The 13,962-nt window shown below is 37.6% G+C and overlaps 1 protein-coding gene across 12 annotated transcripts in view; it reads right to left on the bottom strand.

Annotated features, from left to right (window-relative positions):
- Tanc2 (tetratricopeptide repeat, ankyrin repeat and coiled-coil containing 2) overlaps positions 1-13,962 on the bottom strand; it is a 320,432-nt gene that overhangs the window by 280,982 nt on the left and 25,488 nt on the right. For 11 of the 12 annotated variants that reach the window (XM_039086155.2, XM_039086153.2, NM_001191653.1 and 8 more), the window contains exon 2: positions 9,139-9,228. The exons of the other annotated variant lie outside the window; for it this stretch is intronic. Coding sequence is in view for 9 of the 11 variants with exons in the window: in NM_001191653.1 (NP_001178582.1) it covers positions 9,139-9,205 (67 nt within the window). In the remaining 2 variants the exon portion in view is untranslated. The remainder of the gene's footprint in view (positions 1-9,138; positions 9,229-13,962) is intronic. 12 annotated transcript variants of the gene reach the window in all.

The raw sequence follows: 13,962 nt of genomic DNA, 5'->3' as shown, positions 1-13,962 counted from the left end.
AGAATCAAGAATTCCAACACAATTATTATTTACTGTAAAGGTTGTTAACACAGAGACAATATTTCTTTTATTTTTTATTTATTTGTATTTTTATTTATTTATTATTATTTTATTTTATTTATTATTATACAGAGACAGTTTCAAAAGAGGATGATAAAATAGCCATGAATCATGCGTAGGCCTAAGTATATATGGCCTTTCTCCTTTCCCAGCTATAATCCTGCAATTTTCTAGGACTCTCACAAGAAATTCCATTCAATCCTCTTAGGTAACCCTAGAGTCCAGGGTTTTATCTTCTCAGGTTGTAATCCCACCCACCACACCTCCTCTGGAGCCACCAACAATCTCACTTATTAAAAAAGAAAGAAAAGAGGATAAACAGATTCTTTTGCAAACCTTTAGACCCATGGTTCTCAATGCTGCAACCCTTTCATACATTCCTTGTGATGTGACCCCCAACCATAACATTATTTCATTGCTACTTCTTAACTGTAATTTTGCTACTGTTATGAACCATAATGTAAATATCTGTGTTTTCCAAAGGTCTTAGATGTCTGCTATGAAAGGACAGTTGACTCCAAAGGAGTTGAGAACTACTGTTTTAAATGTATGTCAAGAGCCACCAAAATAGTAAATATGACTCCTGCCAGGATGCAAGGCCAATCCCATTGAGAAGTTTACACTCAGCAGTGCTCCTTAGTCTTTCCCTGAAGGCCCATCAATCCCACATTTAAGTCTAGGCTAAACTGTCTTCCTAAGAAACTCCCATTCCACTTTAAACTGGATCATCCTGAAACTCACTTCTGTAGGGAAGTCAAGGATCCAGATCTACCTCAGGGAAGACCCCTAAAGGATATGGAATCTCTCTGGCTGCTGAGGGAAGTATGTATCTCTTATCATAATGTCTCTGATGTCTTAAGTTGTACTATTTTGTCAATTCTGACTATTCCAATTAGTACAAGAATAAATAAACTGGGAACTGAGCTGGATATTAAAATCTTCTTTTACTTCCCATTTACTTACCTGGGTTAAGACCTTGCAAGACCACGAGGACAACATAGTCTCCTGTTAAGAGTAAATATTGATTCTTCTACACGGGGCCCTAACTCCTACAGACTTCCAGTTCAATTTGCAAGCCAGGCCTAATGGTAGACAATGCCTCAATTCCAACTATTCGGGGTACAGAAAAAGGCCAGCCTGGATCTATAGAATGAGTTCAAGGTCAGCCTGGATTATTAATTAGGCCTTGTTTCAAAACAAAAAATAAATAGAAAATTTGCAGATACAGAACACTTTCTGGCATATGGGAAGCTGTTAATCCCAAAGATGGGGGAGAAAGAGCACCAACCCAAATCATCACAGCCAAATTAATTAAGGTAAGCAATTAATTAAAGCACTCTTTTTATTCTTGTACACGGGCTGCCTCCCCCTAAGTCAGGGTCCAGAAGGTCAGCATTGAATGTGAGGAAGACAATGCTCTTACAGCTTGGGAGCAGGGGGGTTTCAATAGGGGATTTGGCAGGCAAAATAGGTAATCATAGGTGGTCATATTATAAACAACTTTTTGAACAAAAGACATGATTGCTACAGAACCATTTGCAAGTAAGGCATAACCTAATCCTTGAGAAATAGAGATTTAATTATAAACAGGGACGAACTTAGTCTGTCTTTATATTAAGTGGCTTTTAAGTCTAAGATGAAGGCAAGTTGGTTCTTCACCACCTCTGTGGGTCAGCTTACCTATTGAGGGTGGGTGGGGGAGATGGGACCAGGTAGGTGTTAATAGGCCTGAGTTGGCCCTGAATCATGGGTTTTTAATGAGGAGTGCCCTGACCTCCTGACTGCCTCCTAAATGCAGAAGGAGTACAAAAAGGGTGCCCATAGAAACCAGAAAAAGGCATCAGATCTCCTGGAACTGGAGTTACATACAGGTGGTTATGAGTAGCCATGCGGCTGCTGAGAACTGAACCCAGAAACTACGAGTACAAGTGCTCTTAACTGTAATGATCTCAATTTCCACCCACTTTCTAGCAAATAACATAATCTTATTATGGCTAAATAATATTCATACACACAAACACACCCACAATGTAAGCCTATACACTTCTATTCCAGTGTCTTCATGTAAGGGAGGGAGTGAGGGAAGGAGGGAAGAAGGAGGGAGAGACAGGAAGAGGTAGAGATAGGGAGAGGGAAAGGTGGTGTATCGGAGATAACTAGATCCTATGATACTTCTGTTTTTAGCTTTTTATATTCCCATTAGTCAAGTAGGTTCTTTCCCCTATATCTCATCAGCAGTTGTGGTTATTAGTTTCTATTACAGTAATTCTGCCTGGGGTTTGATGGGGTCTCATAATGGGGTTTTGTTTGGAGCTAGACAGGGTATCAGGTAGCCCAGGCTGGTTTCTAAGTCTTTATATGGCCAAAGGTGACCTTGAACTCTGATCTTTCTGCCTCTACCTCCTGAGTGCTGAGGTTACAAACATGGGCAACCACCAGTTCATATTCAGTACTGGGTATCTTATAGTCATAGACAGTAAACATTTTTTCTTTTGGATATTTTGGCTATTTTACTCGTCAAAATTGTCTGAACAATTAATTCATTTGCCCATTTACTGACTGAATAATTGGAAGGGAGGCAATTTTTTTCAATTCCTTATACAGTCTAGATATTAATTCCCCATTAGATGCCAAAGTTTTTTCTTTGTTCTTTAGGCTGTATCTTCATTTAATGCACTGTTCATTTGGTGTGCAGAAGCTTTTCAATTTCATCAGTCCTTGGTATTATTTCCCAGGCTAAAGAGCTCATTCTTAAGAAGTCCTAGATATGTCTCTATTTAGAAGTGTTTTCTTTTCTTTGTTTTTTAAAGATTTATTTATTTATTATATATAAGTATACTGTAGGTGTCTTAAGACACACCAGAAGAGGGCATCAGATCCCATTACAGATGGTTGTGAGCCACCATGTGGTTGCTGGGAATTGAACTCAGGACCTCTGGGAGAGCAGTCAGTGCTCTTAACCACTGAGCCATCTCTCCAGCCCTAGAAGTGTTTTCTATATGTCTTCTGCTGGTGGTTTCAGAGTTTAAGATCTGTGATATATCTTTGAATTTATTTTTATACAAGTGAGAGATTCTATATGCAAATATTCAGTATGCTCATTACCGATGACGTAAGAGTCTACTTCTTCTCCAGTATACTTTTGGCATCTTTGTCAAAATAAGTTGGTTATAGCTATGTGGTTTATCTGTTTTCCTGGGTCCTTCATTCTATGTCATCAATAAACATGAGATGCATTTTCCTATTCTAGGTTTGTCTTCCATTTCTTCTGCTGATGTTCAAGTTTTCATTATAGAGATTTTTCATTTCCTTGATTAGGTTAATTCCTAGATTATTTCATTTTTGAAGCTGTCATAAATCAGATTTCTTCCATTTTCTTAGTATGTTCAATAATGGTATATAATAAGTTAATGTTTTTATGTTTATTTTTCAACTGGCTATTTTGCTAGAAGTGTGTATCAGATTTAAGAGGTCTTAGGTAGTGTCTTCAGGACCTTCTAAATAAAGGATTCTATCACATACAAATAGACACATTTCTAGTTCTTCATTTTTTACTTGCATCCTTTTTTTGAGGGGGTTATTTGATTTGTTTGACAGTCTTGCTGTAAAATCCAGGCTATCCTGGAATTCACTATGTAGCCTTAAACTCATAGCAATCCTCCTGCCTTATTCTTTCAAGTGTAGGGATTATAAGAGTCAGCCACAACATTCCGTTCATATTTGCTTTTATTTCTTTTTCTTGCTTTATTGCTCTGGCAATGCATTTAAGAAACAGGCTGGGGGTTGGGGATTTAGCTCAGTGGTAGAGCGCTTGCCTAGCAAGAGCAAGGCCCTGGGTTCGGTCCCCAGCTCCGAAAAAAAAGAAAAGAAAAAAAAAAAGAAATAGACTGAATAAGAGTAAAAAGGATAGACATCCTATTCTTAATTCTGGCTCTAGGGAAATATATTCAGTATAATTGGCTGGTGTGTATGTGTGCACCTGTGTGTGTGTGTGTGTGTGTGTGTGTTGTGTGTGTGTGCGCGCGCACGCGCACAAGCACATGCACAGCCTTTATTATATTGACATGTTTCTTCTGGGCTTTTATCATGAAGACATGTTGAACTTGCTTAGAGGGTTTCTGCATCTATGTATGTTCATATTATTACCATACCTGATCTATTATATCCAATGTATTGAGAGCTGCTAATCTAGTTCAAAGTGACTTAATATGTGTATGTGTATATGTATGTATATGTATATATATGAAATAGCAAAAAACTAGAATACTCAGAAAATTAGCATCAAATGAGAGATATTCATTATGATGCATTATGTTATGATGGACTAAGGGTACAATGCTGGAAAGAGGAATCTATTTCTCCTGAAATCTTTTTCTGGCATTGACTTCTCCCTAAGCAACCTTACAATAGCTATAAATGTTGTTTACTATGGTCTTTCCTAATCAAAACTAGAGGTTCCTCCAATTAAAATTTGTAATAAGCAAGTAGAGAAATCATCTAAAATTTTTAATTGTGTGCACATTTCAAGCTAATACAACTAATACAACTATCTAATATAATACTTGCATACAACTGTGGTTAAAGAACTTAACACCACTCACAGTAAGTATTTAAATGTATGCTACCTGAGCCTAGTAGGTCAAGCCTACAGTTAGAATTACTTGGGAGAGGCTGAGGCAGAAGGATTAAATACAAGGTTAGCCAGGGCTACAGAGGAAGTTCAAAGCCAGTCTGAGGCACAAAAAAAAGCATTCCCTGACTACAAATAAAAAGTAGGAAAAGGGTTAAGGATACAGCTTGGGGGGCAATAGTCACGTAGCATATAGGTGCCCCTAAAACGAATGCCAAAGACCACAATAAACAAACAAATAGTATTTGCTGAATCTGAATCAGTTGTATGACAAGGAGAACAAAAGTATTTTCCAAGTTTAAATCTTGACATAAAGGATATTTTAACACTATATATTCATTTGAAGTCAGTTAAACAACTTTCATAGGAAAAATGTGTTATATTTATTAAATATTTTAACCACTATTGTTTCACTAATGATATATCCTACAGATTATATTAACTTACATTTTCATGAGAAGTTTGAGTCACAGAATTACCATGCCCAAAATGCTACTTTGGCATAAAGATTATTTTGAGTTAAAGGGACTTTGAAAACAGCAGATGCAGGAAGGGCACTCTGACTTTCATTTTCCTTCGGTAAAGGAGATAAAACTTCAGTATGAAAGGTACCTTATATATGCCAAGATAAAGGCAACATTCTTATCACTGGAGATAGGGAGCTGCTGCTAAAGCAGGCCTGTATAAACTCTGTTAAACTAACCTTTATCTTCATACCTTCTTCTCCATGATTAACTGGATTAACTGTCCCAGTCCAAGTCTCTTACTTAGTCTTATCACCCAATTTACACTTCTTCCAACCTTGTATATTCATGTGCTAGCTTTAACTCCTTCTCAGTATCTACATTTTCCTATGGGGACCCCATGTACAAACAGAAATCTGCATTCTCTCTCTCTCTCTCTCTCTCTCTCTCTCTCTCTCTCTCTCTATACACACACACACACACACACACACACACACACACACACACACACAGAGCATATGAGGTGTGTCATGTTGTTTGGGGGGCACATGTGTGTGGAGAGTGCGTGCAGAGCTGTGAGAGTGAGTGTTCTCCGGCTTATTCTCTAGACCAGATCCCCAGAGATTGCTGACTAGTCAGCCTAGCAAGGACAGTGAGTTCCGGGTCCAGCGAGAGACTGAGCCTCAAGTGAATAAGGCAAGTAAGAGATAAAGGACCTGGCCTTCATGGATGCATGCACACAGAACCAGAATGTTTTTATGGCAAGAAAGACAGCAGAAAAATCAAAGAAAAACATGACTCCAGGTCAAAGAACTCTAAATCTGTGGGAAAATAGGTTATCCTATTGTATTTAGGGAGTCGAATCCAAAAGAGACTATAGAAGTACAGTGAGGGTAAGTGTGATGGTTTGCATATGCTTGATCCAGGGAATGGCACTAAGGTGTGGCCTTGTTGGAGGAAGTGTGTCACTGTTGGGGGGAGGCGGGAGGGTGTCCTTAGAGTCCCTCCCTCCTCCTAGCTGCCTGAGGATGCTCAGTCTGTTCCTGGTTTCCTTTGGGTGAAGATGTAGACTTCAGCTCCTCCTGCACCATACCTGCCTGGATGCTGCGATGTTGACACACTCCTGCCTTGATGCTAATGGACTGAACCTCTGAACCTGTACGCCAGCTCCAACTAAATGTTGTCCTTTATAAAACTCAAGTTGGTCATGGTGTCTGTTCACAGCAATAAGACCCTAACCAAGACAATAAGTATAGGGCCTATTTTTAAGAATGCATTTTTTTGTTTCTGTTTTTCTTTAAAGAAACCATGAAACTAAAAATGTCTATTTATAGAAATATACTCTAGAAATCCTGGAAGACAAGGAGTCTATGATTGGTATGCATGAAACTTGCCAGACAGGTATACATCGTGAAATACGTTTCCAAAAAAATTTTTAAGACAGTTTCTTTTCCTTTCTGCATTTCACTCACTTCTTGGTGTCAACATCAACATTCTGTTGTTGTGTTCATAAATGGAGCACATATATAGACTTATATATAGACTTAACCAAAATTCCTACAAATAAAACAGTAACAGTCATAGAACTGCACATCTATGATCACAGCACTTGGGAGAGTGTGTCAGGAAGACTGAAAGTATGAACTCTGTCTTTACAGAAGGAGAGGGGAGGGAGAATGAGAATGAATATGCCTGAGTATATATTTGATTATACATGAAGAGACCATGGGACAGTACCACAAATCTGTAGAAGCACAAACCTATAATCAAAGTTTCTTTTTGTTTTGATTTTAAATGAGCCATGCACAGAGGCACAGCATCTATAATCCCAGCACTCAGGAAATGGAAGCAAGATGATGGCAAATTCAGAGCCAATTCACATGAAAGACGCTTTTTTTGCTTAAAATGTTTATATATTTTTTGAAAAATTTGATATATTCAAATGAAAACTTTATAGTATTAAAGTTACTATTATATCTTAGTAAAAGCACTGTTTTAAAATGTGGTATAAAAATAGACCATTAGAAACAAAATCAGATGTGTAACTTAATACTTAAATCCCTTCTTAAATGAGAAATATTCATTGTATACTCTCAAATTAATTAATATAGAATTATAAATAGTATATCCAATATATACATGGATTTGTATTTGTTTTTGAGACAGGGCCCACTCTGTAGCTCTAGCTGTCCTGGAATTCACGGTGGACACCAAACTGGCCTCTGCCTCACAGAAAGCCCCCGGCCTCTGCCTCAGAGTGCTGGTAACGGCATATGGCATCATACTGCACTTACTCTTGCATTTTAAAGTAAATGACATGTAACAATAATGCCCAATTAGACCAGTTTAAATGTCTTAATTTAACCTTTTTTAAAAATTTGCTTTTTAACAAGGAACCCTTGCTAGTTTTAGGAAAAACCACTATCTCACTTTGAGATATGGACCAAACCAGAATAGAAAAAAATGTCTGGGATCAGGCAAAGTCTTGTCTTTTTAGAATGACAGGGAGATGGAGCGCACAGACCTTGTGATCAGATGGCTTTCTCTGCTTTAGTGTCAAGTCAAATGTAGTGCAACCCTAGTGAGGGGAGACAGGGACAGTTGCCTGCCTCTGGCTGAGGAGCAACACAGAGCAGTCGTCTCAACGGCAGAATGCTTGGCTAGCACATGCAAGACCCTGGTCTCTAGTACAGACCCCTTCTCAAAAACAGGTGGGATCAAGAGCAAGTCAGAGAAAACAGTTTACTCATTAACTCAGTTGCTACAAATATTCAGGTAACATTCATGATTATGAGAACATCTAAATAATTATCTATGAGCTGTTCTAGCAAATAAACCTGAGAAGAAGTTCTAGGAAACTCCAGTACAGAGACAAATCAGAAAGAGTTGAGGGCGCCCTAGGAATCCACCACAGCAGAAGACAGCTTGTGGGACCAAGACCCATGGTCCTGTGCTTGCCCCTGGTCACGTTAGTTTAACTGAAAGGAACAGCCAGTGTCTATCAAAGAGAGCTGAAGAAACTGTGGCCACAATCACTGATGCCAGTAAAGTGAAAAGGCTTTCCTTTAGTTGGTGCAAAATATCACTCAAAATAAGAATAGCCAGAAACCAACAAATATTTGGAAATTAGAAAATGTAAATATCTGAAGTTCGAGAAGTCACAATGTAAATTACAGCATTTGAAATGAGTGATAATGAATATACTACCAATGTAAACTTATAGTAAGCTCAAGAGAAATCAAGGAAAACATTCTAAATACAAAAGTCTACCATCCTTTACCAACAACAAATCTAACGCATTTCTGTTTAATACTGTCTCCCAAAAGTTTTCTTTTACCTAAAAACATGATTTATTCTCCCATTCTTTAAAAATAAAAATAAACACACATATATCTACAACAACAAAAACCATCATAAACTGTAGCACTTAGAAGAGTACTCAATTCTTTGGGACTGGCTCTTACCCTGAAGCCAGCTCTGAGCTAGATCTCACTAGGTAGTCAAGACCAGCCCGCCTTAATCGTGATCCTGCTGCTTCAGCCGTCAGAACACTGGAATTACATGGTGCACCATGGCGCCTTTAATTATATCTTTCTGTATAAATCTATGGGACGATTCCTATTTTTAATGGTTTCTTCCACTAAGAGTATCTATAACTAAAATAAATTCCTATGAGAATTTTAAAAATAAACATAGGTCTAGAGTTTTTAATAAATAGATGTCCAGAAACATTCTCCCATAAAACAGAAATAAGTACTTCTCCTTCACATTTTTCCTTTAATAGACTGTATTAAAGGAAAATATTCAAGTGTTCCTGCCTTCTAATAAAGAATATGACAGTCTATAAAAATGTAAACCTTCTTTTCCTCTAACTTTAATAAACTGCTTAATAAAAATCTGAAGTATGATAGCATTAGTTGGGATCCTTAAGATGGCCTGTACTTCTGAACTGTCACACACAGTAAGTATAGGGTAGTCACTTACCACTTGACCTATTTTTCCGACTTGATTTCCCACCAGTAAGAAGCATCTTGAGACTATTCCGAAACATGGTTGTGCTCTTTTAATATAAAACTACAAAAGAAAGCAGGTAAAATAAGTTTAACAAGACATTTTTCCATTCAACGTATTTGTAAGTTTAATTTTAAAAACAAACCAACAATGAACTGTGTGATACAGCTGTGCCTTTTCCTTTTCTTTTTTTCTCTCTCTTTCCAAAGCCACCCAAAACCTATGTATACTTTTCTTAGTACTCTGGGCTTCACTCTTTAAAGTTCCCCTCTCCCCTCTGCAGCGCCTCTCCCCTCTGCCGTGTGTCGTTTTGTCTACATTGCTTTATGTTCCTGACTGGTCACATGCATGCACCTGCCCAGGCGCTATCTCAGATCCAAGAAAAGAAAACTCATATGTATGCACACATGCACATGTGCGCGCACACACACACACACACACACACACACACACACACACTTATAAAACTGCATACTTCCCATTAGCAAACCAGAATTATTCCACATCTGAAGACTACTTATGTTCACAAACCAGAGCCTCTCTGCACTGCACTGTTCTGGGTCAAAGGAAAACCTGATTGTGTTTTTCATCCCATCCCCTAGTACTTGCTGCAACCATACTGATTTAAAAAGAATCTTCTTTTGTTTCTTGCCTTTCTTCTTTGTACTAAATAGTCATAACACTCTTTTGTATATCTAAAAACAAACAAAGCCTGTCTCTATATTGCCCCGTGATCTAACTTACTGTGCCTGTAGCTTTGCTCTTCTCTACAAAGTTCTCTACAGTGTTATATGTTTTTGTGTGTCCTGTGAGGAAAACTGCACAAACTAAAAACTTTTGTCAACAGAAAATATCCTGATCACAGCACAGAGGTTAGAAAATGTGGAAAAGATTATTAGCACCTATGCAACCCACCATAAAGGTGTATCATACACATCACTGAAAACCCAGAAAGCATCAAAAATAAGTTATATTTGAGATGATAAAAAGCAAGATTTTCTAACTAATTGGATACATGAAGCTCTGTTTAAAACAAATTAAAAACAAAAATAAAAACGAGGGAATCACAGCCAAAGTACTAACAGCGTCTACAATAGAAAGAGATCTCTGAGCAGCTAAATTAAATGCTGGATGTTTTAAAATAGCAACTATTGCTAGACTAAGAGATGACTTTCGGGGTTGGGGATTTAGCTCAGCAGTAGAGCACTTGCCTAGCAAGCGCAAGGCCCTGGGTTCAGTCTCCAGCTCCGAAAAAAAGAAAAAAGAAGAAGAAAAAAAAGAAGAAAAAAAAAAAGAGATGACTTTCAACAGACAGAAGGGCAGGAAACAATAGAGATGTCTTCCAAGAGTCTGACTGAACTCTGCACTGTTTAATGACGATTAGGTAAAAAGGTTGTTTTAAAACAAAAGAAGATTCTAACTGAAAGTAGGCACCAATCAGGAAGTCTATTCTCAGGCAGGGAGGTGGCTCAGCCTCTGTAGGCATTTGCCACGAAGACTAATGACCCAACTTCTGTTCCTGAAACTTACATGGCAAAAGACAGAACCTATTATCTCAAGTTGACCTCTAACCTTCGCACATGAACCACTGCACAAACACGCCCATATATTCACACAATTAAAAATAAATGTTAAAAAAAATCTAAATTTTAAAATTTTTAGAAAACTAAAAATGAAATGAAAATTATTTTTAGAAAGCAAAGCAAACAATATTTGCTAGCAGAAATGCAAAAAAGGAAGCTCTTCCAATAGAAAAATAATATTTAAAAGTCAGGTATACAAGAAGAGTCACAGAACAGGTTAACATGTTGCCACATATGAACTGCAAAATAGTATCAATATCAAAAGCCTGATAACGTAAAGGGCTGGGAGCAGATGAGAGGCACAGAGCTTCCCGTACACTCAAGGCCCCAGGTTCACTCCTAGCACTAAATAAAGCAGAGGCAAACTGAAAATGCCGACAACTACCTAGCAGGAAGAAGTAGTGTAGATGAATTAAGTTTCTAAGATACTGTTGTCTGGAAATAGTTATACTAAATAATGCTGTAATTGGGACAGTCTCCATCTGATGGAATCTGGGGTGCAAAGGTGAGTGCGCACGTCACAGCTCAGCAATGTGGACAGCAGACATACAGATTATATGTAAATGTTAACTCAAAAGAACCAAATAAACAAAATTTGAGCTCTAATGATTTCATGCTTAAATATTTAGCAAGAACATACTAATGAGTACATTTACTCTGAAATGAATCAAAAATGATATAGACGAAGTTATGCAGAGGTAGATATGATATAAAAGCAATCACAGCAAAAACACCCTAACCAGAGAACTGGGCATGGCTTTAATCCCAGCACTCAAGGCAGAGGCAGATGGATCTCTGTGAGTTCCAGGCCAACCAGAGCTACAAAGTGAGACCTTATCTCAAACACTTCCCCAACCCCAAGACAAACAAACAAAACTGTTAACTACGTATCTTAAGCAGTGGCTACTCATGCATTAACTAAAACTATTTAAGATTTAAATAACTGTGTTGTCAATGACTTAGAGTTGCTCCTCACTTCTGAGAATTGCCCTTTGCTCAGTGGAATCACCTTGCCCGGAAAGGTTCGTGTCTCACTGTCCTGTGGAAGGCTCTCAGTCAATGATTAAAACAGAAATACAAAAGATGACATTTCTTAACTCCAGGAGAGGAGGACTGTGTGATAAGATTCATATATAAAGTCTTCGACAATATGTCTCATGTTTTATTTTTTATAACGTCATCTGAGGGGCTAGAGAGATCACTTGGTGGATTAGAGCACAGTACAAGGACCTAAGTTGAACTCCAACTACCCTTGTGGAAACACTGGGTGGGTGGTAACCCCAAATTGTAGGGACTAAAGGCAGGAAGACTGCCAGCCCAGCCCTGGGTTCATGAGACCCTGTCTTAAAGAAACAATGTGGAATAGTGATAAAGCATGATACTAAACGTCTTCCTCTGGCCTCCAAGAGGGTAAACAAACAAGTGTGCAGGCCCTCACCATGAACACGGGAACATGTACCACATACACACATGCACGCACACTTGTTCAGTGTTAACTCCCCACTAAATACAAGCCATAGGACAGCAAAAGGCTGCTTAATGCGCTGCTGTGTGGATAAGCTGGAATACACAGGGAACACTGTATTTTTGTCTGTATATCACTGTCCACATCAAACCCTTGCAGAGAAGGTTGATTTTTACAAATTTGAAAAAAAAAAAAAAAGGAGAAATGGGAAAGGGGGAATTATGTAATTATACTCTCAAAAAATAAAAGAAATATTTTTTCTAAAAAAGAAATGGAGGAATAAAAAAGGAAAAAAGAGTTGGAGGGAGATTCTATTAACAGGGAAATATTTAAATCTTTTCACAGAGATACTATAAAATAGGGAATATAATGCATGGTTTTAAAAGACACAGTATATCTATTTGTTCTAAACCTCCCCAATGCTTATCCCTAAGGGGGAAAGGGAACAAGCCAGAGTGATATGCACAGCATGGTCTTACTATTACAATATTTTAATGTATACACTCATGGGCAAATATAACATGGACACATGAGGAAATACATGGAAAATTTTACATAATTCCCACAGGAGGTGCATACAGGATAAAAAAAAACGTGGAATAAATAAAATTCAATGTGGCACACTTGTTCATCATCTCCATTTCAAATGTTTTTATTACCCCAAAGTAATTCACCATTGAAAACAGCACAAATTATAATTACTAAGTAAGTAAAATTCACTGTGAAACTCCACAAAGGAGATAAACTATCAGAGTGGAGGGTGAGAGAGTTCTCTTAACAAATACTTGGCTTTCAAGTTGACTGTCTCCTCAGGGAATTTCCCTATCAATCTACAATGTCCCATTATATGACACTAACACATACACCAAAAACATGGAAATCATTTGAGAGATTAGATTTGTTGATTCTTTCATTCTCTTACCATCCAATAAAATATTTTAATGCTAGACTACATAGGACTTTTGTTACTAGTTCAACGAAAGGTCACATGAAAAGGTGTCCTGACAGAACTGCAACTAAAGTCTCATGTCATTTGCTCTCCTCAGTTTCTCCCAGCCATTAAAAAAAAAAAAAAAACCAGATCTACCTTGTCTCTCAAGTTTAGAGGAATAAGTCTAAGAACTAAGCAGTGTCAGATAACATCAAGAAATAACCAAACATATGTAAACACTGTAAAACTTCTTATTTTAGCACATACTATGGCAAAAAAAAAATCAAAAATTTTATTCTAAGGGTTTGCAATGTTTCTCAATTCTAAGATATTTGACATAATAAATGGCCTACTGCTTTGGGTCTTTTTTCTAGTATTAGCTATAAATATATAAAATGTCTTCTAGTCTTTTATTTATTTGGTGCTTATTAAGATCAAACTAAGTATAATCCTTGAACAGGCAATACAGAGAAGGGAATCATTTTTAAAGGTTAATAAATAGTTCTTGACTAAAATGAACATCTAGTATGGTAGTGAGAGTTTAGGAGAAATGAACCCAAGTACAATTCACAACAAACAAGAAAAGAAGATTAGAGACTTAGTGAACAAGCATGTAACGTGCATGCTTCAGCATAAGAGAATAATGTCTGTTAATAATCCCTCACAGTAAATACGAAGTCACCTTTACACAAAAAGCTTAGCAGCTAATGATTTTACCATCCTGCAGAAGAGCAGAGTGCTAACTAGTCTTGCTCCCCTCTAGCTCTAGGGTCAGCTCCTAGGCATGCCCAATATCTGCAGCCCATGCAGGCTTTGTC

This window comes from Rattus norvegicus, chromosome 10 (genome assembly GCF_036323735.1).
Source record: "Rattus norvegicus strain BN/NHsdMcwi chromosome 10, GRCr8, whole genome shotgun sequence".
Lineage (NCBI taxonomy): Eukaryota > Metazoa > Chordata > Mammalia > Rodentia > Muridae > Rattus > Rattus norvegicus.
This window is presented reverse-complemented; position numbering and strand designations above follow the sequence as displayed.